Raw genomic sequence first — 24,813 nt, 5'->3', positions numbered from 1 at the left:
CATCTGCAAATGTACTAATCAGACCACCAACATTTTCATCTAAGTCATTTCTATCAATTACAAACAACAGAAGTCCCAACATTGATCCTGTGGAACACCAATGGTTGTAGACCTCTAGTCTGAAAAACATCCCTTCACAACTATGCTGTCTTCAATAACCAAGCCAATGTTATATTTAACTTACCAACTCACCGTGGATCTCGTGTGACTTAATCTTCTGAACCAATTTACCAAGATGGACCTTGTCAAATGCTTATGTCCATGTAGACTACATCCACTGTTCTACCCTCAATCACCTTTGTCAACTCCTCAAAAAACACAAACAAATTTATGAGACAATACTTCCTCTACACAAAGTCACTCTGTATGTCACTCATAAATCCATTCTTTTCCAAATGCGAGTTAATCCTGTCCTGAAGAATCTTCTCCAAAATTTCCCTACCACTGAAGTACAGTTCACCGGCTGAAAATTTCCTGGCTTATCCCTCTTGCCCTTCTTAAACAAATGAACAACAGTGGCTATTCTCTTGTCTTCTGGGGCCTTGTCCATGACTACAACGTCCTCTGTTAGTCCCAGCAGTCTCTTCCCTTAGTATCCAGGGATAAAACCCATCAGGTGCTAGGGGCATGTTGATCCTAATATTTTTCAAGTCACTCAACACTTCTGCCTTCTTAATACAGGTCGTTCTGTTGTAACATGTTTTCCATTAATGCAAATTTGTATAATGCGACTGACGAATTAGAGCTGAAAATGTGTTGCTGGAAAAGCGCAGGTCAGGCAGCATCCAAGGTGCAGGAGAATCGACGTTTCGGGCACAAGCCCTTTTTTACGAATTAGAACTAGAACTATGTTGAACAGTATAGCACAATACAAGCCTTTCGGCCCTCAACGTTGTGTTGGTCTGTTATTCTACTCTAAGATCAGATTAACCTACATACCCTTCCTTGTACTAATTTTCATGTAGGAGAAAGTGAGGACTGCAGATGCTGGAGATCAGAGCTACGCTTTTCCAGCAACACATTTTTCAGCACTAATTTTCATGTGCCTATCTAAGTGCTTAAATGTCCCTAACATATCTGATTCTCCTGCCATTGCTGGCAGTGCATTCCATGCACCCACCACTCTCTGAGTAAAGAACCTACCTCTGACATTGCCCCTAAACATTCCCAATCACGTTGAAATTCTGTCCCCTCATGATCAACATTTCCCCCATGGGAAAAAGTTCCCGGCTATCCACTCTATCTACAGAAAAACCTCGATTATCTGAACGAGATGGGCAGGCACTATTTTGTTCAGATAACTGATTATTTGGATAATCAATCTGACCTTAAACAAGGGAAGGCATACTGATCTAACGTTGTGCTCTACCGGAGAGTTTGTTTAAATCTACAATTTTGATGAGTCTGTTATTTAAACAAACTAATCTTTGCATTCTGCAAATTGAGGTTAAACTGAGAAGAACTGTCACAAAAGTATATGAAATCCCAGCATTAAGCAAGGTCCCAAACAGCTCCTACAATCACAAGAGCATTTGCCAGTTTCCGTGAACTCAATGTTGCGAGTGAAAGACAGAAGCACCGCCTCAAGCGTGTGTTTACTTTCTCAGTCACTGTTGTTACAAATGGCCCGGTAATACTCTGTAATGGGAATACCCTATAAAGCACTTACTTTCGCAAAGAGCTACTAACCCTTACCTAAAAAAAATCCAGTCACTGATGCTTGAGGCGCCTGTGTTTTTTTTGTTTTTACCAGCGTTTTCACATGTTCTTCAGTACAGTAACGTTTTTGCGGGACCTTGAGGTCTTCTTCCAATAATCCAAAATTCAAATAATTGATATTCAGAGAATCGAGATTCCTCTGTATGCCTCTCAGCATCTTGTACACCACTATCAAGTCATCTCTCATGCTTCTTCACTCCAATGAGAAAAGCCCTAGCTCCCTCAACCCTCCAGTGCAGGCAGCATTGTGGTAAATCGCCTCTGAATCCTCTCTAAAGCTTTCACATCTTTCTTATGAGATGAATTGGGGACATTTTTTAAAGCTAACTAAAGTTTTATACAGCAACATGATTGCACAATTTCTATACTCCTTGCACCAACCAATTGAGTTGACCAATAGGTGTGGTATGATGGCTCAGTGGTTAGCACTGCTGCCTCGCAGTGCCAGAGTGCCAGGTTCGGTTCCAGCCTCGGGCATCTGTCTGTGTGGAGTTTGCACATTCTCCCTGTGTTTGTTTCCTCCGGCTCCATGCATAAATTCCCTCCTTTCTCCTTTATTGGACCAATCTTTTCTCTGGCTGCCTTTTTGTTCCTAGTATATAAAATAGCTTGATATTCTCCTTAATCTTACTTGCCAAAGACACTTCATGGATCCTTCAGTGAAGGATCTACAAATGATTGTTCAATTCATCATTTCACCTGCATGACACTGTAATCTTGGGCTATAAATTCTATGTCTTATGGTCCTGTTTCACAACCACCTGATGAAGCAGCAGTACTTTCAAAACTAGTGCTTCCAAATAAACCTGTAGGGACTATAGCCTAGTGTTGTGTGATTTTTAACTTTGTCCACCCCAGTCCAATACTGGCTCCTCCAAATCATTAGCCCAGCAAGTTATGGCACCAAGCAGACAGCAGACTATACCAGGACCTGATCACTTGATGAAGGCTCACAAGACTTAAAATTTTAACTGCGCTTTCCCCTCACAAATGCGCCAGATCCGATGTTCTCCAGCAATTTTGGTTTCAGTTATAATTAATTTTCTGAACTCATCGTGAGTGTAACAGGGTAGTAGTGACCATGATACAATTGTATTTTACATACAATTTCTGAAAGAGTACAAACGATTATTTTGAACTTAAACTCCAGTTATAAAGTCATGAAAGCAGAGCTCGCGAAAATGAACTGGCAATTTAGGTTAAGGATAGGTCAATAGAGATGCAGTGGCAAATATTTAAGTGGATATTCCAAAAAGCAGAGAATAGATACATTCCAATAAGAAAAATTCTAAACTGCCATGCACAATTAACTAAAAATGTTATAAATGTGATGCCAAACTTTAATATATATTATCCTAGCGAGCTTGGAGAAGATTTGTAGTTAATGTTGAGGTTCTGGATGTAAGTTTGCTCACTGGAAGGTTCGTTTTCAGACATTTCATCACCATACTAGGTAACAGCATCAATGAGCCTCTGATGAAGCACTGGTGTTATGACCTGCTTTCCATTTATGTTTAGGTTTCCTTGGGTTGGTGATGTGATTTGCTGTGGTGATGTCATTTCCTGTTCTTTTTCTCGGAGGGTAGTAAATGGAGTCCAAATCAATGTGTTTATACAGAGTGTGCTGGAGAACTCCTAGGAGATGCCAAACAGAGACATGCACAAAAATTCCTAGAAGCATGGCATTTCAACCAGAACTCTATCAACAAGCACATTGACTTGGACTCCATTTACCATCCTCTGAGAAAAAGAACAGGAAATGACAGCACCACCTCAAGGAAACCTAAACACAAATAGAAAGCAGATCATAACACTAGTGCTTCACCGGAGACTTACTGATGACATTACCTAATATGGTGACGGAATGCCCAAAAACTAAACTTCCAGTTCAGCAAGCAAACTTATATTCATATATTATTCTGCAAAAGACAGGTAGCAGGTCAGAAGACCATGCAGAATATAAAATACAGCAAAGAATAACTAAAGTATTAATACAGATGTAAGTTAGAATACAAAAAACATTAACTGAAAATATAAAAAGATTGGAAAAGATGCTTCACATATTTGAAGAAGCAAAGTGTTGGTCTTGCAGAAAATGCATCTGAGGAATTAGTAATGAAGTCAGTAGATTAATTGAACAGATATTTTCTGTCTATCCGCATACAAGTAGCATCCTAAAAATAGTTGCAAATCAGAAATTTAAAGAAAGGGAGGAATGCAAGGTCATTATAATTAACAAATAAGTAGTCCTGAGTGAATTGCTGGAACTGAGTTGTCAAATTCCTAGGTTCTGATGGATTTCATCTTAAAAAGGGTTTTAAAAGAAGTAACTAGTGAAATAGTTGTTGCAATGACTTCAATTTTCCAAAATTCATTAGATTCAGGTAAGATTCACATAGATTTCAAAATAGCTCATGTCACTTCTTTATTCGAAAAGGGAACAAATAAAGCAGGAAACTACAGGCCAGTTAGCTTAACATATTTGAAGCTTTATTAAAACATTACAACAGGACACTAGGGACCATTCAAGATATTCAGATAGCACCAACATGGTTTTCTCAAAGGAAAATTGGAGTTATTTGAGAAAGGAAGCTGTGCTGTAGACTAAGGGAACCAATGAATCTATTGCATTTAGATTTCCAAAGGAGTTTTCATAAGTGTCACACCAAGGTTATTGCAGAAAATAAAAGCTCATGTTGTATGGGATATTAATAGGAGATTGACATGTTGACGTTAATAGATTGGCTTGCTAACAGGAAACAGAGTAGGAACAAATCTGCCTTTTTCAGGCTGGCAGATCTCATGAGTGGTATGCCACAGTGGTCAATGCTAAGACTTCAACTCTACAAATTATATAAATAATTTGGAGGATGGGATCAAAGATATGGCAGCTAAATTTGCTAATGATTCAAACATAGATAGGAAAGGGAGTTCTCAAGAGGACTTAAGGAGCGTAACAAAGATACAGATAGGTTAAGTCAACGGACAAAGATTTAGCAAATGGAGCATAATGTGCAAAAACTTAAAATGCTATCTGTAGTAAATGTTGGTAGCTGGAAGAACTCCAGCTCAGAGTTAATGAGGAGTCTGAGCTTCAAACATTGTGACACATCAGGGAGGAGGGAATTTACCTGAATGCTGTGTTTTAGGAGACAGTCACATTCATTACACTAAATACTCTAATTTGGCCAATGTTCAGGGTAAGGAGGGTGTGACTGTGAGTGAGGCAGGGAGAGGGATCCAGGAGCCTGAGCCCCTTCCTGCTCCAAAAGCTTCAAGAGTTTTGCTGCCATGTGAATGAGAATGGTGACTGCAGGAAGGATGAGCAGACTGACTACAGCATTGTGGAACAGGTAGCCATTTAAGTGGGGGAGAGAAGAGAAGAGAAATGTTGTAGTAATTGGGGATACTATAGTTGGGAGAATAGACACAGTACTCTGTGCCCAGAATCGAGAGTCGTGAAAGTTGTGTTGCTGCCTGGTGCTTGGGTTCGAGATATCGTCTCTGGGCTGCAGAGGAACTTTGAGTGGGAGGATAAAGATCCAGTAGTTGTGGTCCACATAGGCATCAACAACGTAGATAAAACTAGGGTAGAGGTTCTGCTAAGGGAGTATGGACAGATAGGAGCTAAATTAGAAAGCAGAACCAAAGGCTAATAAATTCTGGATTAAGACCTATGTCATGAGCTAACTGGTACAAGATCAATAAGATTAAGCAGTTAAATGATGGCTCAAAGATTAGTGTGGGAGAAATGAGTTTGAATTCATGGACATTGGCTCTATTGCAGGGGAAGAAGGAACCTGTTCTGATGGGACTGTCTTTATGAGAATTGTGCTGGAACCACAGGAATTACATAAATAGGGGGTGGGGTTCACTTACAGGTGAAATGAGAAAACCCAAATTAAAGGAGATGGTAAGACAGAACTCAGGAGAGTTTATTAAAACCTCCAGCACAGACCCAAATAGGACAGAATATAAGGAAAGCTTTGGCAATCAAAGTTTAAGCATACTGGAAAAATGAATGACAATGATAAGAGGGATGGTTAATACAGGACTGAAAGTGTTAAATCTGAATGCGTGCAGTATAAGGAAGAAGGTAAATGAGCTTGTGATGCAGGTCAAAATTGCCAGGTATGACATGGTGAGCACAGAGATGTGGCTGTAAGGGGATCAGGATTGGGAGCTGAATATCCAAGGACATACATCCTATCAAAAAGACAGACAGGTGAACAGAGGAAGTGGGGTTGCTTTATCAGTAAGAAATGAAATTAAATCAATAGTAAGAAATGAAGTATGGTCAAAATTGGAGGTGTAGTGGACAACAAAGAACGTTACCGCAGATTACAATGGGATCTTGATCAGACGGGCCAATGGGCTGGAGTGGCAGATGGAGTTTAACTTGGATAAATGAGAGGTGCTGCATTTTGGAAAAGCAAATCTTAGCAGAACTTATACATTTAATGATAAGGTACTAGAGAAACCTTGGAGTGCAGGTTCATAGCTCCTTGAAATTAGAGTCACAGGTATAGAGGATAGTGAAGAAAGCATTTGATATACTTTCCTTTATTGGTCAGAGTATTGAGTATAGGAGATGGCAGGTCATGTTGCGGCTGTACACGACATTGGTTAGGTCACTTTTGGAATGTTGCGTGCAATTCTAGTCTCTTTCCTATCAGAAGGATGTTGTGAAACGTGAAAGAGTTCAGAAAAGATTTACAAGGAAGTTACCAGTGTTGGAGAGTTTGAGCTAAGGAAGAAGTTGAATAGGCTGGAGCTGTTTTCCTTGCAACGTCGGAGGCTGAGGGTGACCTTATAGAGGTTTATAAAATCATGAGAGGCAGGGATAGGGTAAATAGACAAGGTATTTTCCCTAGAGTCCAAACTTAGAAGGCATAGGTTTAAGGTGAGAGGGGAAAGATATAAAAGAGACCTAAGGGGGATCTTTTTCATGCAGAGGATGGTGCATGCATGGAATGGGCTGCCAGAGAAAGTGGTGGAGGCTGGTACGATTGCAACATTTAAAAGCATCTGGCTGGGTATATGAATAGGAAGAGTTTGGAGGGATATGGCCCAGGTACTGACAGGTGAGACTAGATTAGGTTGGGATATCTTGTCGGCATGGACGAGTTGGGACCGAAGGATCTGTTTCCGTGCCGTACATCTCTAAGATTCTTTGGTGTAGAATCTGTGTGGGTAGAATTGAGGAAACACAAAAGGTTAAAAAAACCATTGTTGGAGTTATGTACAGACCTCCAAACAATAGTCAGGGGCTGGGGCGCAAGATTCACCAAGAGATAGAAAAGATGCATAGGAAAGGCAAAGTTGCAATGATCAGTATGCAGGTGGACTGGGCTCCACCCTTCAGGCACTCTGCCTGTATTCCTGATGAAGGGCTTTTGCCCGAAACGACGATTTTACTGCTCCTTGAAAGTTGCCTGAACTGTTGTGCTTTTCCAGCACCACTAATCCAGAATTTGGTTTCCAACATGTGCAGTCATTGTTTTTACCTGGGAAAATCAGGCTGGTAGTGATATGAAAGAAAAAATTGTGGAATGTCTATGAGATGGCTTTTTGGACCTCTCCTCAACGAAGGAACAAGCAATATTGGATTTAGTGCTGTGCTGAGAGGGAGACTTGATAAGAGAACTTAAGATGAAGGAACCCTTAGGAGGCAATGATCATAACATTATTGAATGTACTCTGCGATGAGAGGGAGAAGATAGAATCAAGGTAATTGTTTCATAGGTGAACAAAACCAACTGCAGAGGCAAGATGGAGAACTGACTGGGAGATGAGCCCTGCAGGAAAGACAGTGGATTAGCAATAGCAGGAGTTTCTGGGAGTAATTCAGGAGACACAGCAGAGATTCATCCCAAGGAAAAAACAAGTGTGATACAGGGAGGATGAGGCTACCGTGGCTGACGAAAGTAGTCAGGGATAGCATAAAAGCAAAAGAGAAAGCATATAGTGTGGCAAAGGTCAGAGCGAAACTTGAGGATTTGGAAGCTTACAAAGACCAACAGAGGGCAACAAAAAAAGTAATCAGGAAGAAGATTAAATATGAGGGTAACCTAGTCAGTGATATAAAGGAAGATTGCAAGAATTTCTTTAGATATATAAAGGGCAAAAGAGAGGCAAAAGTGGACATTGGGCCACTGGAAGATGACACTGGAGAGACAGTAGTGGGGAACAAGGAAGTGGTTGAGATACTGAACAATTATTTTGCTTCGGTCTTCACGGTAGAAGATACGAGAAATATCCCAAAAATTCAAGAGAGTGATAGGGCAGAGCTGAGTATAGTGGCCATCACCAAGGCGAAAGTGCGAGAAAACCTGATTGGCCTGAATATGGATAAATCACCTGCACCAGATAGACTACACTCCAGGGTTCTACGGGAAATCGCTGAAGAGATAGCGGAGGCATTAGTGGTGATCTCTCAGGAAGCACTAGAACTAAGAGGACTGGAAAATCGCTAATGAGACCCGTTTAAAAAGGGAGTGAAGCAAAAGGCAGAAAATTACAGACCGATCAGCTTAACCTCGGTCATGGGTAAGACCCTGGAATCCACTGTGAAAAATTAGATTTCTGAATACATGGAAGTGTAAGGTAAAATATGACAAAGTCAGCATGGTTTCATCAAGGGAAGGTCATGCCTGACAAATCTGCTAGAAATCTTTGAGGAAATAACAAACAGGTTAGACCAAGGAGAGCAAATGGATGTTATCCACCTGGACTTCAAGGCAGCCTTTGATAAGGTGCCATACAGGAAGGCTACCGAGTAAGGTAAGAGCCCATGGTGCTAGAGACAAGGATAGAAGCTTGGCTGTCTCGCAGAAAGTAGAGTGGGGATAAAAGGACCCTTCTCAGGATGGCAGCCGGTAACAAGTGGTGTTCCGCAAGGCTCAGTGTTGGGACCACAACTTTTCACTTTATACATTAACAATCCAGTTGAAGGAACTGAGGGCATTCTGGCTACATTTATAGATGATATAAAGATAGTGGCAGATGGAGTATAACGTGGGAAAGTGTGAGACCATGTACTTTGGTAAGAAGAATAGAAGCATGGATTATTTTCTAAATGGAGAGAAAATTCACAAGTCTGAAGTGCAAAGAGACTTGGGAGTTGTAGTCCAGGATTCTCTCAAGTTAAACTTGCAGGCTGAGTCAGTAGTTAGGAAGGCAAATGTACTGATAGCGTGTTTCGAGAAGATTGTAGCTCAAGTTGAGGTTCTGGATGTAGGTTTGCTCATTGAGCTGGAAGCTTCATCCAGAGGCTCACTGAAAATGTTACCTAGTATGGTGATGAAACTTCTGAAAATGAACCTTCCAGCTCAGCGAGCAAACCTACATCCAAATGTAATGATGGCATTTGAGAGGACTTGACTATAAAAGCAGGGATGTACTTCTGAGGCTCTAAAAGGCTCTGGTCAGATCACATTTGATGCATCGTGTGCAGCTTTGAGCTTAACATATGAGGAATCTTTGAGCTCTCTGGGTCTACACTCGGAATTTAGAAGGATGATGGGGGAAGCTAATTGAAACATACAGATGTTGGATAAGATTTGTAGCTCAGGTTGTAAGTTTGCTCGCTGAGCTGGTGGGTTTGTTCTTAGACATTTCATTACCATGCTCGGTAACACCATCAGTGAGCCTCCGGTGAAGCACTGACGTTTCACCCCACTTGCCAGTTATGCATCTTGGTTTGTTGTGGTGGGTGATATCATTGCTGGTTCTGTTTTTGTTGATTGGTAAATGGGATCCAAATCAAAATGTTTGTTATCGGAGCTCCGGTTTGAATGCCAGGCCTCTAGGAATTCCCGTGCATAACTTTGCTTGATCTGTCCCAGGATGGATGTATTGTCCTAGCCGAAGTGATGTCCCTCTTTGTCTGTGTGCATGGATACCAATGATAGTTGGTCATGTCTTTTGGTGGCTGGTTGGTGCTCATGTATCCTGATGGCTAATCTTCTGCATGTCCAATGTAATGCTTGTTGTAGTCCTTGCAGGGTATTTTGTATATGACGTCCGTCCTGCTGGCTGTGGGTATGGCATCATTTAAATTCATGAGGAGCTGTTTCAGTGTGGTGGTAGGTTTGTGGGCCACCATGACACCTAGAGGCCAGAGTAGTCTGGTCATCATCTCTGAAATGTCTTTGATGTATAGTAGAGTGGCAAGAATCTTGCTGTGTCTTCCCGTTTAGGTCTGTTGTGCAGGAATCCACAGACTGCGCTTACCGGGTAACCGTCTTCCTGAATACGTTGTGTCGATGTTTTTCCTTGGCTTCTCATAGTTCCTGGATGCTGCAGGGTGTTGTGGCCTGTTTAAATAATGATGCAGCTCCACATGTGGGTGCTGGGATGGCTGCTCCTATACTTGAGTATCTGGTGAGTGCGTGTAGCTTTCCTGTAAACGCTGGACTGCAGCTCTCCATTGGCTTTTCGTTTTACTGTGACATCGAGGAATGGGAGTCGGTTGTTGTTCTCTTCCTCTTTGGTTAATTTTATACCGATAGGATTGTCGTTCACATGCTTGTGGATTTCTTCTTCGTTATTGTGTTTCGTGATGACAAAGGTGTCATACATATAAAAGACCCGAGGCTTGGACTTGATTGTAGGAAGTGCATAACTGCTTCTGCTCTAAGTTCTGATATTGGTGATCCCATATGGAACTCTTAAGGGCCTGGCATTCAACTGGAAGTCCATTAACAATCGTATAGATTTGGACCCCATTTACCAACCTCTTAGAAGCAGAACCGGAAATGGTATCACCTACCACAACAACAGACAGGTAAATAGCAGGTGGGACAAAACACCAAAGGTTCACTGATGATGTTACCTAGCATGGTGATGAAACGTCCAAGAACAAATCCACCTGCTCAGCATGCAAACTTACATACTGAAACACAATGAATACTGAATGACCTGGACAGAGTAGATACTGGGAAGATGCTTGCATTGGTAGGAGAGACTAGGGCCCAAGGACAAAGCTTAGAGTAAAGGTAAGATATTTTAGAATGGAGATAAGGAGAAACTACTTCGGACAGAGTGGTGAATCTATGGAATTCACTGCCACAGAAGGTTGTGGAGGCCAGGTCATTGAGTATATTTAAGACTGAGATAGATAGGTTCTTGAGGATCTAGAGTTATGGGGAGAAAGCAGGAGAATGGGTTAAGAAACTTATCAGGCATGATTGAATGGCCATATTTCTGCTCTGTATCTTCTGGTCTTATGGAAATTGTCAATTTCAGTTAAATAATAAAAATGTAGCATATTATATAAATGGTGGGAGGTTGCAGAGCTCTGAGATGCAGAGAGATCTGGGTGCCTAAGTGCGTGTGTCTTAGAAGGTTAGTACACAGTTACAGAAAGTAATCAGGAAAGCTCAATGAATTCCATGGCTTATTGCAAAGGGAATTGAATTCAAGATTTGGGAGATTATACTTCAGCTAAACAGAGCATTGGTGAAACAGCATCTGGAATAGTCTGTATAGTACTGATCACGTATTTACATTAGGATGTTAATTACAAGCAGTTTGGAGAAGATTTACTGGACCTGGAATGAGCAGATTGCTTATGAGGAACGGTGGGCAAACTAGACATAGAACATAGAAAAATACAGCGCAGTACAGGCCCTTCGGCCCTCGATGTTGCGCCGATCGAAGCCTACCTAACCTACACTAGCCCTATAACCTCCATATGCTTATCCAATGTCCGCTTAAATGACCATAAAGAGGGAGAGTCCACCACTGATACTGGCAGGGCATTCCATGAACTCTCAACTCGCTGAGTAAAGAATCTACCCCTAACATCTGTCCTATACCAACCTCCCCTTAATTTAAAGCTGTGTCCCCTAGTAACAGCTGACTCCATTAGCGGAAAAAGGTTCTCACTGTCAACCTTATCTGAACCCCTAATCATCTTGTACACCTCTATCAAATCTTCCCTAAACCTTCTTTTCTCCAATGAGAACAGCCCCAAGCGCCTCAGCCTTTCCTCATACGATCTTCCTACCATGCCAGACAACATCCTGGTAAACCTCCTCTGCACTCGTTCCAATGCCTCCACATCCTTCCTATAGTATGGCGACCAAAACTGCACACAATACTCCAGATGAGGCCGCACCAGAGTCTTATACAACTGCAACATGACCTCAGGACTCCGGAACTCAATTCCTCTACCAATAAAGCCCAGTACACCATATGCCTTCTTCACAGCACTATTTATCTGGGTGGCAACTTTCAGAGATCTGTGTACATGGACACCAAGATCCCTCTGCTCATCCACACTACCAAGTAGCCTACCATTAGCCCAGTAATCCATCTTCTTGTTACTCCTACCAAAGTGAATGACTTCACACTTAGCTACATTGAACTCCATTTGCTACCTTTCTGCCCAGCTCTGCAGCTTATCTATATCCCGCTGTAACCTGCCACATCCTTCTTCACTGTCCACAACTCCACAGACTTTGGTGTCATCCGCAAACTTGCTCACCCAGCTTTCAAGCCCCTCCTCTAGGTCACTTATAAAAATGACAAACAGCAATGGTCCCAAAACAGATCCTTGTGGAACACCGCTAGTAACTGCACTCCAAGATGAACCTATACCATCAACTACTACCCTGTCTCCTTCCAGCCAGCCAATTCCTAATCCAAACCTCTAATGCACCCTCAATGCCATACCTCCGTAGTTTTTGCATTAGCCTACCATGGGGTACCTTATCGAATGCCTTGCTAAAATCCATATACACCACATCTACTGCTTTACCCTCGTCCACTTCCTTGGTCACCTTCTCAACGAACTCAATAAGGTTTGTGAGGCACGACCTGCCCTTCACAAAACCATGCTGACTATCCTTGATCACATTATTCCTATCCAGATGTTCATAAATCCTATCCCTTACCATTCTCTCTAAGACTTTGCCCACAACAGAAGTGAGACTCACTGGCCTATAGTTACTAGGGCTATCCCTACTCCCTTTCTTGAACAAGGGGACCACATTCGCTATCCTCCAGTCTTCTGGCACTATTCCCGTAGACAATGACGACATAAAAATCAAGGCCAATGGCTCTGCTATCTCCTCCCTAGCTTCCCAGAGGATCCTAGGATTAATGCCATCAGGCCCAGGGGACTTATCTATTTTCATCCTTTCCAGTATTCCCCAGACCTCTTCCCTACATACCTCAAGGCCATCCATTCTAATCACTTGTGACTCAATATTCACATCAGCAACAGTGTCCTGTTCACGAGTGAATACTGACGAAAAGTATTGATTTAGTGTCTCTCCAATCTCCTCCGCCTCCACGCACAACTTCCCACTACTATCCTTGACTGGACCGATACCTACCCTAGTCATCCTTTTATTCCTGACATACCTATAGAAAGCCTTTGGGTTTTCTCTAATCCAACCAACTAAGGACTTTTCATGTCCCCTTCTCGCTGCTCTTAGCTCTCTCTTTAGATCCTTCCTGGCTACCTTATAACTCTCAATCGCCCCAACTGAACCTTCACGCCTCATCTTTACATAGGCCGCCCTCTTCCCTTTCACAAGGGATTCCAATTCCTTATTAAACCACGGCTCCCTCACAAGACCCTTTACTCCCTGCCTGACTGGTACATACTTATCAAGGGCACCCAATAGCTGTTCCTTGAACAATCTCCACATATCATTTGTCTTCTTCCCTTGAAGCCTATTTTCCAATCCACGCATCCCAAGTCATGCCTCACCGCATCATAATTTCCCTGCCCCCAGCTATAACTCTTGCCCTGCAGTGCAAACTTATCCCTCTCCATCACTAGAGTAAAAGTCACCGAGTTGTGGTCACTGTCCCCAAAGTGCTCACCTACCTCCAAGTCTAACACCTGGCCTGGTTCATTACCTAGAACCAAATCCAGTATAGCCTCACCTCTTGTTGGCCTGTCTACATATTGTGTCAGGAAACCCTCCTGCACACATTGGACAAACACCAACCCATCTAACGAACTCGAGCTATAGCTTTCCCAGTCAATATCTGGGAAGTTAAAGTCCCCCATAACAACCACCCTGATACTTTCACTCTTCTCCTGAATCATCCTCGCAATACTTTCCTCTACTTCTCTCGGACTATTAGGAGGCCTGTAGAAAACTCCTAACAGGGTGACCTCACCTTTCCTATTTCTAACCTCAGCCCAAACTACCTCAGATGGCAAGTCTTCCTCCATCGTCCTTTCCACCGCTGTAATACTATCCTTGACAAGCAATGCCACACCTCCCCCTCTCTGACCCTGCTAAAACATTTAAACCCTGGAACCTGCAACAGCCATTCCTGTCCCTGTTCTACCCACATCTCTGTAATGGCCACAACATCGAAGTCTCAGGTACCAACCCACGCTGTAAGTTCACCTACCTTATTTCTTATACTTCTGGCATTGAAGTATACACACTTCAAGCTACCTTCCTGTTTACAGGAACCCTCCTTCGAGATCGATGCCTTGTTCCTAACCTCCCTACACTCAAGGTCCTGTACCCTAAAGCTACAGTCCAGGTTCCCATGCCCCGGCGGAGTTAGTTTAAACCCTCCCAAAGAGCACTAGCAAACCTCCCCCCAAGGATACTGGTGCCCCTCAGGTTCAGGTGTAGACCATCCTGTTTATAGAGGTCCCACCTTCCCCAGAAAGAACCCCAGTAATCCAGAAACCGGAATCCCTCCCTCCTGCACCATCCCTGTAGCCACGCATTTAACTGTTCTCTCTCCCTATTCCTCGACTCTCTATCACGTGGCACGGGTAACAAACCAGAGACAACAACTCTGTTCGTTCTAGTGCTGAGCTTCCAACCTAGCTCCCTGAAAGCCTGCCTGACATCCTCACCCCTCTTCCTACCTATGTCATTGGTTCCAACGTGGACCACGATCTAGGGCTGCTCCCCCTCCCCCTTAAGGACCCAGAAAACACGATCAGAGACATCACGTACCCTTGCACCTGGGAGGCAACATACCAATCGTGAGTCTCTGTCGCCCCCACAAAACTGCCTATCTGTGCCCCTCACTATTGAGTCCCCAATAACTATCGCTCTACCTTTCTCCACCCTTCCCTTCTGAGCAACGGGGACAGGCTCCGTGCCAGAGGCCTGAACCTCGTTGCTTACCCCTGGTAAGTCATCCCCCCCACAAGTATCCAAAACGGTATACTTGTTCTTGAGGGGAATGACCGCAGGGGGTCCCTGCACTGGCTGCTTCCTCCCACTCCCCCTCACTGTCACCCATCTTTCTATAACTTTCGGAGTAACTACTTCCCTAAAGCTCTGATCTATGACCACCTCTGCCTCCCGAATGATCCGCAGTTCATCCAACTCCAGCTCCAGTTCCCTAACACGGTCTTGGAGGAGCTGGAGATGGCTGCACTTCTTGCAAGTGTAATCAGCAGGGACGCTAATGGCGTCCCTCACCTCATACATGTTGCAAGAGGAACATTGCACTGCCTTCGCTACCACCCCTCTAAAAGGTAAACTTTAAAAACTAGATCTAAAGAAACAAACAAGCAAAATGCAGCACTTACCTGCTTACCACAACGGGTCTTATTATTAGGTTAGAGGAGGAGGGCGGGTGGGAGGCTCTACCCCTGTAGTGACTCGGGTTCCTCGCCTACGCGCTTTTATAAGAAAAAAAACCTTCCCAGGTAAGCTAGTGTGGCACCAGCTTCCAGATCCGCTAGGCGCTTAAAAAAAACTTTAAATTTTAGCCGTTAAAAAACAAAAACTGGACTATATCCGCGACTTAAAAAAACACCACCAGACAGACGTTACCTGCTCCGCTGAGAGTGAGACCTGCAGCCTCTAGAATTTAGAAGAGTCAGAGGTGACTTAATTGAACCAGGCAAGACTGCAAGGGGACTTGACTGATGGAGAATTTGGGATAATGTAGTCGTCATAGTTTAAAATAAGGAAGCACTTGTGATACTGCAACTGTTCATAGATTGAAAGACACAGCAATAACTCTGGCTGGAATAAACTTTTAAGAGACAAGGACACACTCAAACATGAATTGAAAGTAATTAGCCATGTCTGAGAGAAGAAGAGGTCAAAGTTACATGAGCAAAACTGTTTTAACAGCTGCTTGATAATTGGTACTTTATGCCAAAAGGACAACTGATTGCCCAGCAGGAGAATTTGAGAAGTTAATCACAGGAAAGTTGTATCTTCAAACACAGTCAACGGCAACTGTAACAAGGAACAGGAAAGCTACTTCTGATAAGGTGGCAAGCTGCAGCTTAGCTGAAAATGTGTTGCTGGAAAAGCGCAGCAGGTCAGGCAGCATCCAAAAAGCAGGAGAATCGATGTTTCGGGCATGAGCCCTTCTTCAGGAATCCTGAAGAAGGACTCATGCCCGAAACGTCGATTCTCCCGCTCTTTGGATGCTGCCTGACCTGCTGCGCTTTTCCAGCAACACATTTTCAGCTCTGATCTCCAGCATCTGCAGTTCTCACTTTCTCCTCGAAGCTGTAGCTTAGAATGGTTTCAGAAGAGTAGTCAATAATTTGGTCGAACGAACTACCATTAATAGTGTCACACCACAAACTTGAAGGAATTTAACTTCAGGATTCCTTGGGAGCAGAACTTCAAAAACAACACTGCATGAGGATGAAACCCTGGACAGAAACAGTTACCATTGGTTGGGATCATAGCTAAATGAGGTAATAGCAAAGTTGAGTTATGAGGCTTAACTTGATTACTTGAGGGGTCCTATTTTGTTTGTTACATGCAATCACTATTTCAATGCTGGATGGTCTGAAAGATTTCTTAAGTAGCTGAATTAAAGGAAACTTGTGGTGACTTACCCATAACACACCCATTTAAAAGAGAGATGAGGAAACATTTTTTCTCTCAGAGTATTGAGGGGCTTCTGAATTCTTGTTCTCAAAAAGTAGTTGATGCTGAATCATTAAATATTTTAAAGACAGATATAGAATTAATACTTGATTATTAAGGGAATGAAAGACTATCGGGAAATCTAAGAATGTGGTTGATCAGATCACAATTTTATTAATTAGCAGAGTAGGTTCAAAAGGGCCAGGTGGGTAATTCTTTACTTTGCTATTACGAACAAAGCATATGGAATTTAGGTGGCATTCAAGGAATTGGAGATGGTTCTGAACAAAGATTTTCGCATTAAGAAAAATTATCAAATTAAGAAAAAAAGAGTAACATTTCCAATTCCAGACATTGGATGCTAATGAGCACGTAAGTGGGTGCAAAAGTGAAGAAGGGGAAGCATGTGTGTATTTTTATTCATTCCAGGGATCTGAACATGGCTGGCAAGGTCAGAATGTATAGCCTCTCTCTAAACAATAGTTTGATACTGCAGAAAATGTACACAAGTAGAGATGGTGTAGAGTAAAATTGTTAGGGAAATTAGGAAAAAGGCAATATCAAGATATATTAGGATGGAAAATCAAGAAAACCCAGAGATATTTTATATACATAAGAGGAGCACAGAATAACCAAGGAAAGAATAAGATTAATTAGAGACCAAATTCATTAACTATTCCTGATCTTCTTTAAAATGCATCCACCTGAAAAGCTAGATAGGGCCTGAACTGGATATCTCACATAAAACAGGGCCCTTCACAGTGTAGTACAGAGGCAGCAATGGAGTGAACCTAGAAAAGACAACTTCTGACTTTGAAGAACAAGTGCTGCTCAGTTAGCCACACCTTATACAGCAGGAAAGAAATGTCTGGGTGGATGGAAGGAGGGAGGATAAAAAGGTGCGAGGGGACGAGTGTGAAAAATACAGAGACACTTGTTGATGACTTTCTGCTTTTGGAACATAGGAGCTCTACACTGAATATCAGCCACAGCAAGATCTGTACATAAACATTAAAAATAGGCCATTTGATCCTTCAAGCCTGCACTGCCATTCAGCAAGATTACAGACGATTGGAGTGCAACCTAAATGCCACTTTCCTGCACTCCACTATAACCATAGATCACGAGGCAAATGGAATTTTCACCTTTATGGAAGGGATAATTTGGAGGAGTTGGTGTTGGACTGGGCTGTACAAGGTTAAAAATTACACAACACCAGGTTATAGTCCAACAAGTTTATTTGGAAGCACTAGCTTTTGGAGTGCTGTTCCTTCATCAGGTGGTTCAGGAATATAAGATCATAAGACAAAGAATTCATAGCAAAAGGGTCACAGTGTCATGGAGCTTAATCGTATATTAAACAAATTTAGATTAAGTCTTTCTTTTGAATGAGATATGCTAGTTCCAGTTCTTTACTCCACACTGGTCCCACCTGCTGTATTTGTATGCTAACTTTATGATTTGTGTATAAACACATCTATATCCCCCATACCATAATACCTAAAAACACAGGAATGCAATAACGTACTTTGCAAGCATTCAATTCAGAAGCTTGAACACCTATCATTACTGTTGGAATTCCACATTTCTTGGGATAAAATTGTTTAAGATCATACCTCAACTTCTCCTTCATCAAGCTCACCATCATCTTCATCCTTTTTTCTCTCACGAAATGAATCATTTCTGTCTCTTTCAGACTTTCTCTCTTCAAGTTGACTTTTCTCCACTTCACCTTCCTTTGGAGAGTCACTACTTTTCTCTTCCGTGCTTTGTTTTTCACTGTCTTCTGTCACAGCCCCTGGCTGTTCTTCTGGGACCTCCTCATCATAGTCCAGCTCATGTTCATCCAGGTCCCTGATGACAGAGGATGCTTCATCCTTGGAATCATTTGCAGTGTCCTCATCAATTTGGGAATCCTGTTTCTCAGAAACAGCTTTATCAGTTTGTTCAGTATTGCAAGTTCTTTTTGGACTTGCAACATTATCATGATCAGATCCTGCATCCAAGTCTTTAGATGGCTCCTCATTTCCACTTTCTTCACTATAATCTCCTTCTTCTCTCAACTTTTCCTCCTCCTCTTCCACCTCTGATTCATGGGTTTCCCCATTGTCCCGGCTCCCCTCATTGTCAAGTTCACCAATACTACGATTCTCAGCATCACTGCAATGGTCATTATCTTCAGAATCAATGCATTCTCCATCATTGTCCGAACGTTTGCCTATGTCCTCTTCATCATCGTTTTCATGTCCACCCTCAAGCAATAGGTCATCTTCAGAGAGTTGGTCCTCAGGTGAATGAGGGTCACGATCAGGACTATCGGAGACATCCATCGGAGAACAATATTATTCTGTTACAAGAGAAAAGTATGTGAATATATTTCACCCACAGGTGCTCCAGCATTTTCTCCACTATACCGTGCACACTATGTATTTAAGCACACAATGACACCAAGTTCAGTCACAAAGTTCCTCAGTGTAAAGTCGATAATACTAACATTCTGATAAAGGTCTATGTTCTACCAAGTCAAAACACATTCAATGGAAAGTGGACCCCAGCAGCAACCTTTAAATGACGTTTTCCAGATGTGTGAATCAAAAGCCTGCAACATCTGATGAGAATTGCCAAAACTAAAACCAAACATAAGTCACAGAAAAAAAAGTTCTGAAACAACAAACCAGGAAATAAACTCCACAAGACATTTTAAGCTTAGCTAGCTAACAACCAAGTGGGTGTTCCACACTGGCTTAAAGAACAAGCAGCACATGAATTAATTTCAAGAACAGGAGGGAGTCAGCAGAATTGGAAACAGGGGGGCAGATGTCTTGGTGAATTCCTCTTTTATAAGAAACCTTTGAGCAAGAGTTGGGAGACAGATTCCAGAAGTGCTGCTGGGAAACTGAGTAGGTGTGATAAAAAATCCCCTAGGTCACATGAAATTCTGCACTAAAGAGCCAAATTTCTGCTACTGAGGCTTAAGGGAGTTGTAAAAAAGACATGTCTTGCTTCATTTGTATTGGAGCTTGGTTAGACTGTACGTGGAGGACTGCATGCAAACAATTTTGATCTCTTTATCTAAGGACAGATATTATTGCTGTCGAAAGATTGCAATGAAGGTTCCCCAGCTTTGTCCCCACTCCCCAGGCACGGCAGTCCTACAAAGAGAAGTTGAGCAAACTGGGCCTGTATTCTCAAGTTTTTAAGAATAACAGGCAATTTCATTGAAAAATACAAAATTCTTAAAGCGATAAACATCAAAATGCAAGTAAGATGTTCATCCAGGTTGGGGAGTCTAGAACCAGGGGGCACAATTTAAAAATAAGGGGATGCCACTTAGTTTGGAGATGAGGAGAAATCCTTACACTAGACCACAAGATGATGAGATAAAGAATTAGGCTACACAGCCCGGCTAGTCTCCTCTATCATTCAATCATACCTGATGTTTTACAAGCCCATTTTTCTGTCTTCTCCCTGTGACCTCTGACCATCTTTCTAATCAAGAATCTTTCTGTGTTTAAGATACTCAATGACATGGCTGCCACAACCTTCTGTGGCACAAAGTTCCACAGATTCACTGCCCTCTAGATGAAGAAATTCCTCATCCCATGGTTTCTCTTCACTCTGTGGCTGTGCCCTTGGTTCATAGTCTCTCCTACTAAAGGAAACATCTCCATGTTCACTCTATCCAAGCCTCTCAGTATTCTATACGTTTCAGGGAGATCCTGTCTTATCCTTCTAAATTCCACTGAGTACAGAGCCAGAGACCTCAACCATTCCTCACATGACAACCCTTCATTCCCAGAACCACCTCCGAATCCCCAAGGCCAACACATCCATCTTTAAGATATGGGCCCCAAAGAGTGCTCACAATGTTACTGAGGGTTGTGAACACTTGGAATTCAATCTTCAGCTATGAAAGCTCAGTATCTGAACATGTTTAAGATAGAGACTGATAGATTTCTATCAATTTCTACCAGTGGTGTACAGGGTTGTGAGAATGGATGGGTAAAAGGCATTGAAGTGCTCGATCGGACATGATCATAATAATGGTTGGACAGGCTTGACAGACTGCATGACCTACTTCAGTTTCCATGTTCCCAAGTTAAAAAAAAATCAATAATGCATTTAGATAAAGCCTTAATGGTAGATTGGTGCGATGTGAAAGCAAAAGGGAAAAATAAGAGAACAAAACCAAAGTCAGCCACGAGAAAGGAAAAACTGGAGCAGAGGTTAATTTATAAAATTGCTTAAGACAACATTGAGTTTGGAAAACTGCAAAGTGCCTAATCAAAAGATGAGATGCTGAAGTTTATGTCAAGCTTTCTTGGAACAATACAGGAGCTGATGGCAAAAATTATCAGAGCGGGAGCAAGTTAAAGAATTAAAATGTCATGCAACCAGAAGCTTGAGTCAATTCTTGTGAACTTACCAGAAATGTTCCACAATGTTTTCACTAAATCTGCATTTGGTCTCCATAATGTAGAGAAAACCTACACTGAGCAGAGAATACAGACATATGAAATTGAGTACATAAATTGTTGTTTCAAGTGGAAAAATATTGAGGCCTGGGCAGTGAGGAAGGAGGAAGAAAAAGGATGGTGTTGTATCATCTCTGATTATAACGAAAAGTGCTACGGAAAGGTAGGTTGGTGTTTAAAGAACAGTCCAGGTTATTGGAGAATCCCTTTGGGACAATGAAAGGGGAGGGAAATTTGGGTTTTGAGTATGCCATGCTAGGGCTGGCAGAAATAGCAGAGGCAGGCAAATAGGGAAGCTAATAGTTGAATGAGGCAAACCTTATCATGGTTCTGAGAGGAAAGGATTAGAGTAACACAGGAATGGAGACATAGTCAAGGGCCCTACCAATCAATCACAGTAAGGCAATTCTCCATTGAGGGAAAAGGAAAGCATTACAAGTGCCGATCCAGAACGTTGCACCATTGGAACAATGTGACAGAGGATGGTTGAGACAGTGCTGAATCCAGAGCGGGGGAATGAAATTGGACAAGTAGGGTATGTTTCTGGTGTACAGCAATTACAAAAGACAAGGTAAGGGCATGCAGATGGAAATTCAACTTGGGAAGGAAAAGAATGCCCAGAAGAAACCATCAGAACAGTGGAGAGAAACAAGTTTGAATCAGCAAAGGTAATGAAATTAGTGCTGGAAGCTAAAGACAGTGGCTTTATGTTCACAAAGCTTAACAAATTGAAAATGTAGGTCATCAAAGAATGACATAATGGAGCTTAATGTTATATTTATTTAAATGGACCCCAACCCTATGTTGGAAAATGAGGCTGTCCAAGGAACAGCTTGGACATGTGGAAAATGAGACAGCTATTAATCTTTCCAGAAGTCTTAAGGTGACAATGCAGGGATGAGGAAAGATGCTACTGTTATACATTGTCACATTAAAAGTAGAATCGAGCCAGGGTCATCCCAAGTTAGATGACAGAAGGAAAGCAATGAAGGAGAATGATGTGGACGTCGGACTTTAAATTGCTTAAAAAGTCCACAGTCTGTTTGCCTTCTAACAACCTGATACAAGTCATTATTAATAACAGATGCTTAAATCAATCTCCACCAAATCGAGAACTTATGAGGAAAATTCTAGGGTGGACTGCTTTGGGAGTCATATCATAAAACTCAACCTATTTGTCTCAAACGTGCCATGTTTAACATGTCATGCGTCAAATTACCCACATGCTACATCATGGAGTTCTGCAACTCATTAATGGCACTGTGGGTACAACATCAATGCAAAGACTGCAGCAACACAAGAAGCCTCATGGCCTGCAAAGAAAACTAGAGATGAACAATAAATCCTGCATTGCTAGTAATGTCCACATAGCGAGAATGAAATTCTAAAGTGTTATTGCTTGAAATAAATTATCCAATTTTTATTTCAGTTACCTTGCTGCTTCTATAGTGTCCCTAGGGAACGTTTCATAGCTTGAACAATTTTTGCTCATATAACATCTTGCAGATTATTTAAAATAGATGCCTTTCAAAATATCTCTCATCTAAAAATGACAAATCAACATGGATTCAAAAAGGGAAAATAAGAATAAACTAATTTCATTTAATTAAGTAACAAAGAGTGTATAAGAGTAATGCAACACATGTAGTGTATCTAGAGTTTCAAAGACTTTGAAAGTATCAGATAATAAACTCATAGCTAAGGATGGACTCAGGAGGCAAGTTGCAAGCCAACTACAAAGCAGAAGAGAGGAGGGGTTAAGGTAACAAAAAGTCTTGGAAATGCTCAGAGGGATGGCAGAATTTCCAGGAAGGGAACAGAGTTAAATAAACTGTATACTTGTATTTTGTGGATGCTGGCTGATCTGCTAAGCATTTCCAATAACTCTTGCTTTCACCTCAGCACCCCGAAGTCCACAGCATTTTGTTTATGCAGTTAGAACAGTTACTCAGATGGCAAAGATGGGACATGCTGTGCTGTAAGTGTAGGGAATAGAAATATAACTGGCAAAGAAAATGAATACAGATAAGTGAGAGGGTACATTTTGGAAGAATGCTCATTGGAAAAATAGAGCATACAATGGAACCTCAATTATCCGAAGCACACGGGAGGGGAGTATTTCTTTGGTTAATCGAATGCTGAATAAGCGAGTGCCGGATAACAGTTAGCCAAGCTTCAGGACCTTGGAATCTTGTTCAGATAATCCGAAATTTGGTTAATTGAATACAGCATAATCAAGGTTCCTATGCATTAGGTGGAGTAGATAAGTAGAGGGATTGGCATACAGTAGTCACAGATTAATAAGACCATAAAAAGAGTATTGAGGATCATTTCTAGTATAGGAAATAGAAATATAATTGGCAACGAAAATTAATAGAGTTAAGTGCGAGGGTACATTGTGGAAGAATACAGCCACATTCAGAAAGTGAGGAGTTATGGGATACAGGGAGATTTGGCTGTCTGGAGACAAAATTAACAGGCCTAAAGAAGACAGCAAGTGGTAGTGGTTGGAAAATATTCCACCTGGAGATCGGTGACCAGTGGTGTCTCTCAGGGATCTGTTCCTGGCCCTCTGCTCTTTGTAGTTTCTATTAATGACTTGGATGAAGAAGTGGAAGGGCGTGTTAGAAATTTTCACAATTACACAAAGGTCGGCGGTGTTGAAGATAACGTCGAGGGCTGTTGTAGGCTACAACAAAACATTAACAGGACGCACAGCTGTGCTGAGAAGTGGCAGATGGAGTTCAACCTGGATAAATGCAAAGTGATTCATTTTGGAAGGTCAAATTTGAATGCAGAATACAGGGTTAAAGACAGGATTTTTGGAATTATGCAGGAACAGTGGGATCTTGGGTTCCGTGTAATAGATCCCCCAAAGTTGCTACCCAAGTTGACAGAGGTTCTAAGAAGGTGTATGGTATTTTGGCTTTCATTAATGGGGGATTGAATTTAAGAGCCGCGAGATTTTGCTGTAGCTCTATAAACCCTGGTTAGACCACACTTGGAATATTGTGTCCAGTTCCGGTCACCTCATTAGAGGAACGGTGAGGATGCTTTAAAGAAGGTGCAAAGATTTATTAGGATGCTGCCTGGGTTGAAGGGCATGTCTTATGAATAGAGGTCGAGTAAGCCAGGGATTCTGACACTGGAGAGAAGGAAGAGAGGTGACTTGATAAATGTGCACAAGGAAATGAGAGGCACAGGTAGAGTAGATAGCCAGAGACTTCTCCCCAGCGCAGAAATGGCTGTCACGACGGGTCTTAATTTTAAAGATGATTGGAGGAAGTTATAGGGCAGATGTCAGAATTCGGTTCTTTACTCAGAGGGGTGGGTGTGTGGAATGCACTGCCAGTGGTGGCAGTAGTGTCAGAGACATTAGGGACATTTAAGCGATGGCTGGATAAGCACATGGATGGCAGTAAATTGCACGGTGTGAAGGTTAGGTTGACCTTAGATTAAGATAAATGCTCAGCACAACATCATGGGCCGAAGGGCTTGTACTGTTCTATGCATTACATGCACATTGGAAAAATGGAGCATTTTACATGGGGTAGATAAGTAGAGGGATTGACATACAGTAGTCACAAGTTAATAAGACATTAAAAAGTACTAAGCATCATTTCTAGACTCTCAATTGAAAAATGGAATAGTATTGAGAGCGTTAGTTACACGTCATTTGGTGTACTGTGCATAGTTTTGGTCTCCACTTTAATAATTGCTGGATGGTATTGAATTTAAACATTGCTAACACATTGGATGAAATAGCAAGAAACAGA

The 24,813-nt window shown here is 42.0% G+C and overlaps 1 protein-coding gene across 6 annotated transcripts in view; it reads right to left on the bottom strand.

Moving 5' to 3' along the window:
• Nucleotides 1–24,813, bottom strand: part of zc3h18 (zinc finger CCCH-type containing 18) — a 248,614-nt gene that overhangs the window by 205,298 nt on the left and 18,503 nt on the right. For 4 of the 6 annotated variants that reach the window (XM_060837893.1, XM_060837897.1, XM_060837898.1 and 1 more), the window contains exon 2: nucleotides 18,179–18,909. In XM_060837893.1, coding sequence (XP_060693876.1) covers nucleotides 18,179–18,892 — 714 coding nt within the window. In that variant the 5' untranslated portion in view covers nucleotides 18,893–18,909. Of the gene's footprint in view, nucleotides 1–18,178; nucleotides 18,910–20,988; nucleotides 21,055–24,813 lie in introns of all 6 variants that reach the window. The other 2 variants (XM_060837894.1, XM_060837895.1) reach the window with 2 other exon arrangements.

The sequence above is a fragment of the Hemiscyllium ocellatum genome, chromosome 17 (assembly GCF_020745735.1).
Source record: "Hemiscyllium ocellatum isolate sHemOce1 chromosome 17, sHemOce1.pat.X.cur, whole genome shotgun sequence".
NCBI lineage: Eukaryota > Metazoa > Chordata > Chondrichthyes > Orectolobiformes > Hemiscylliidae > Hemiscyllium > Hemiscyllium ocellatum.
This window is presented reverse-complemented; position numbering and strand designations above follow the sequence as displayed.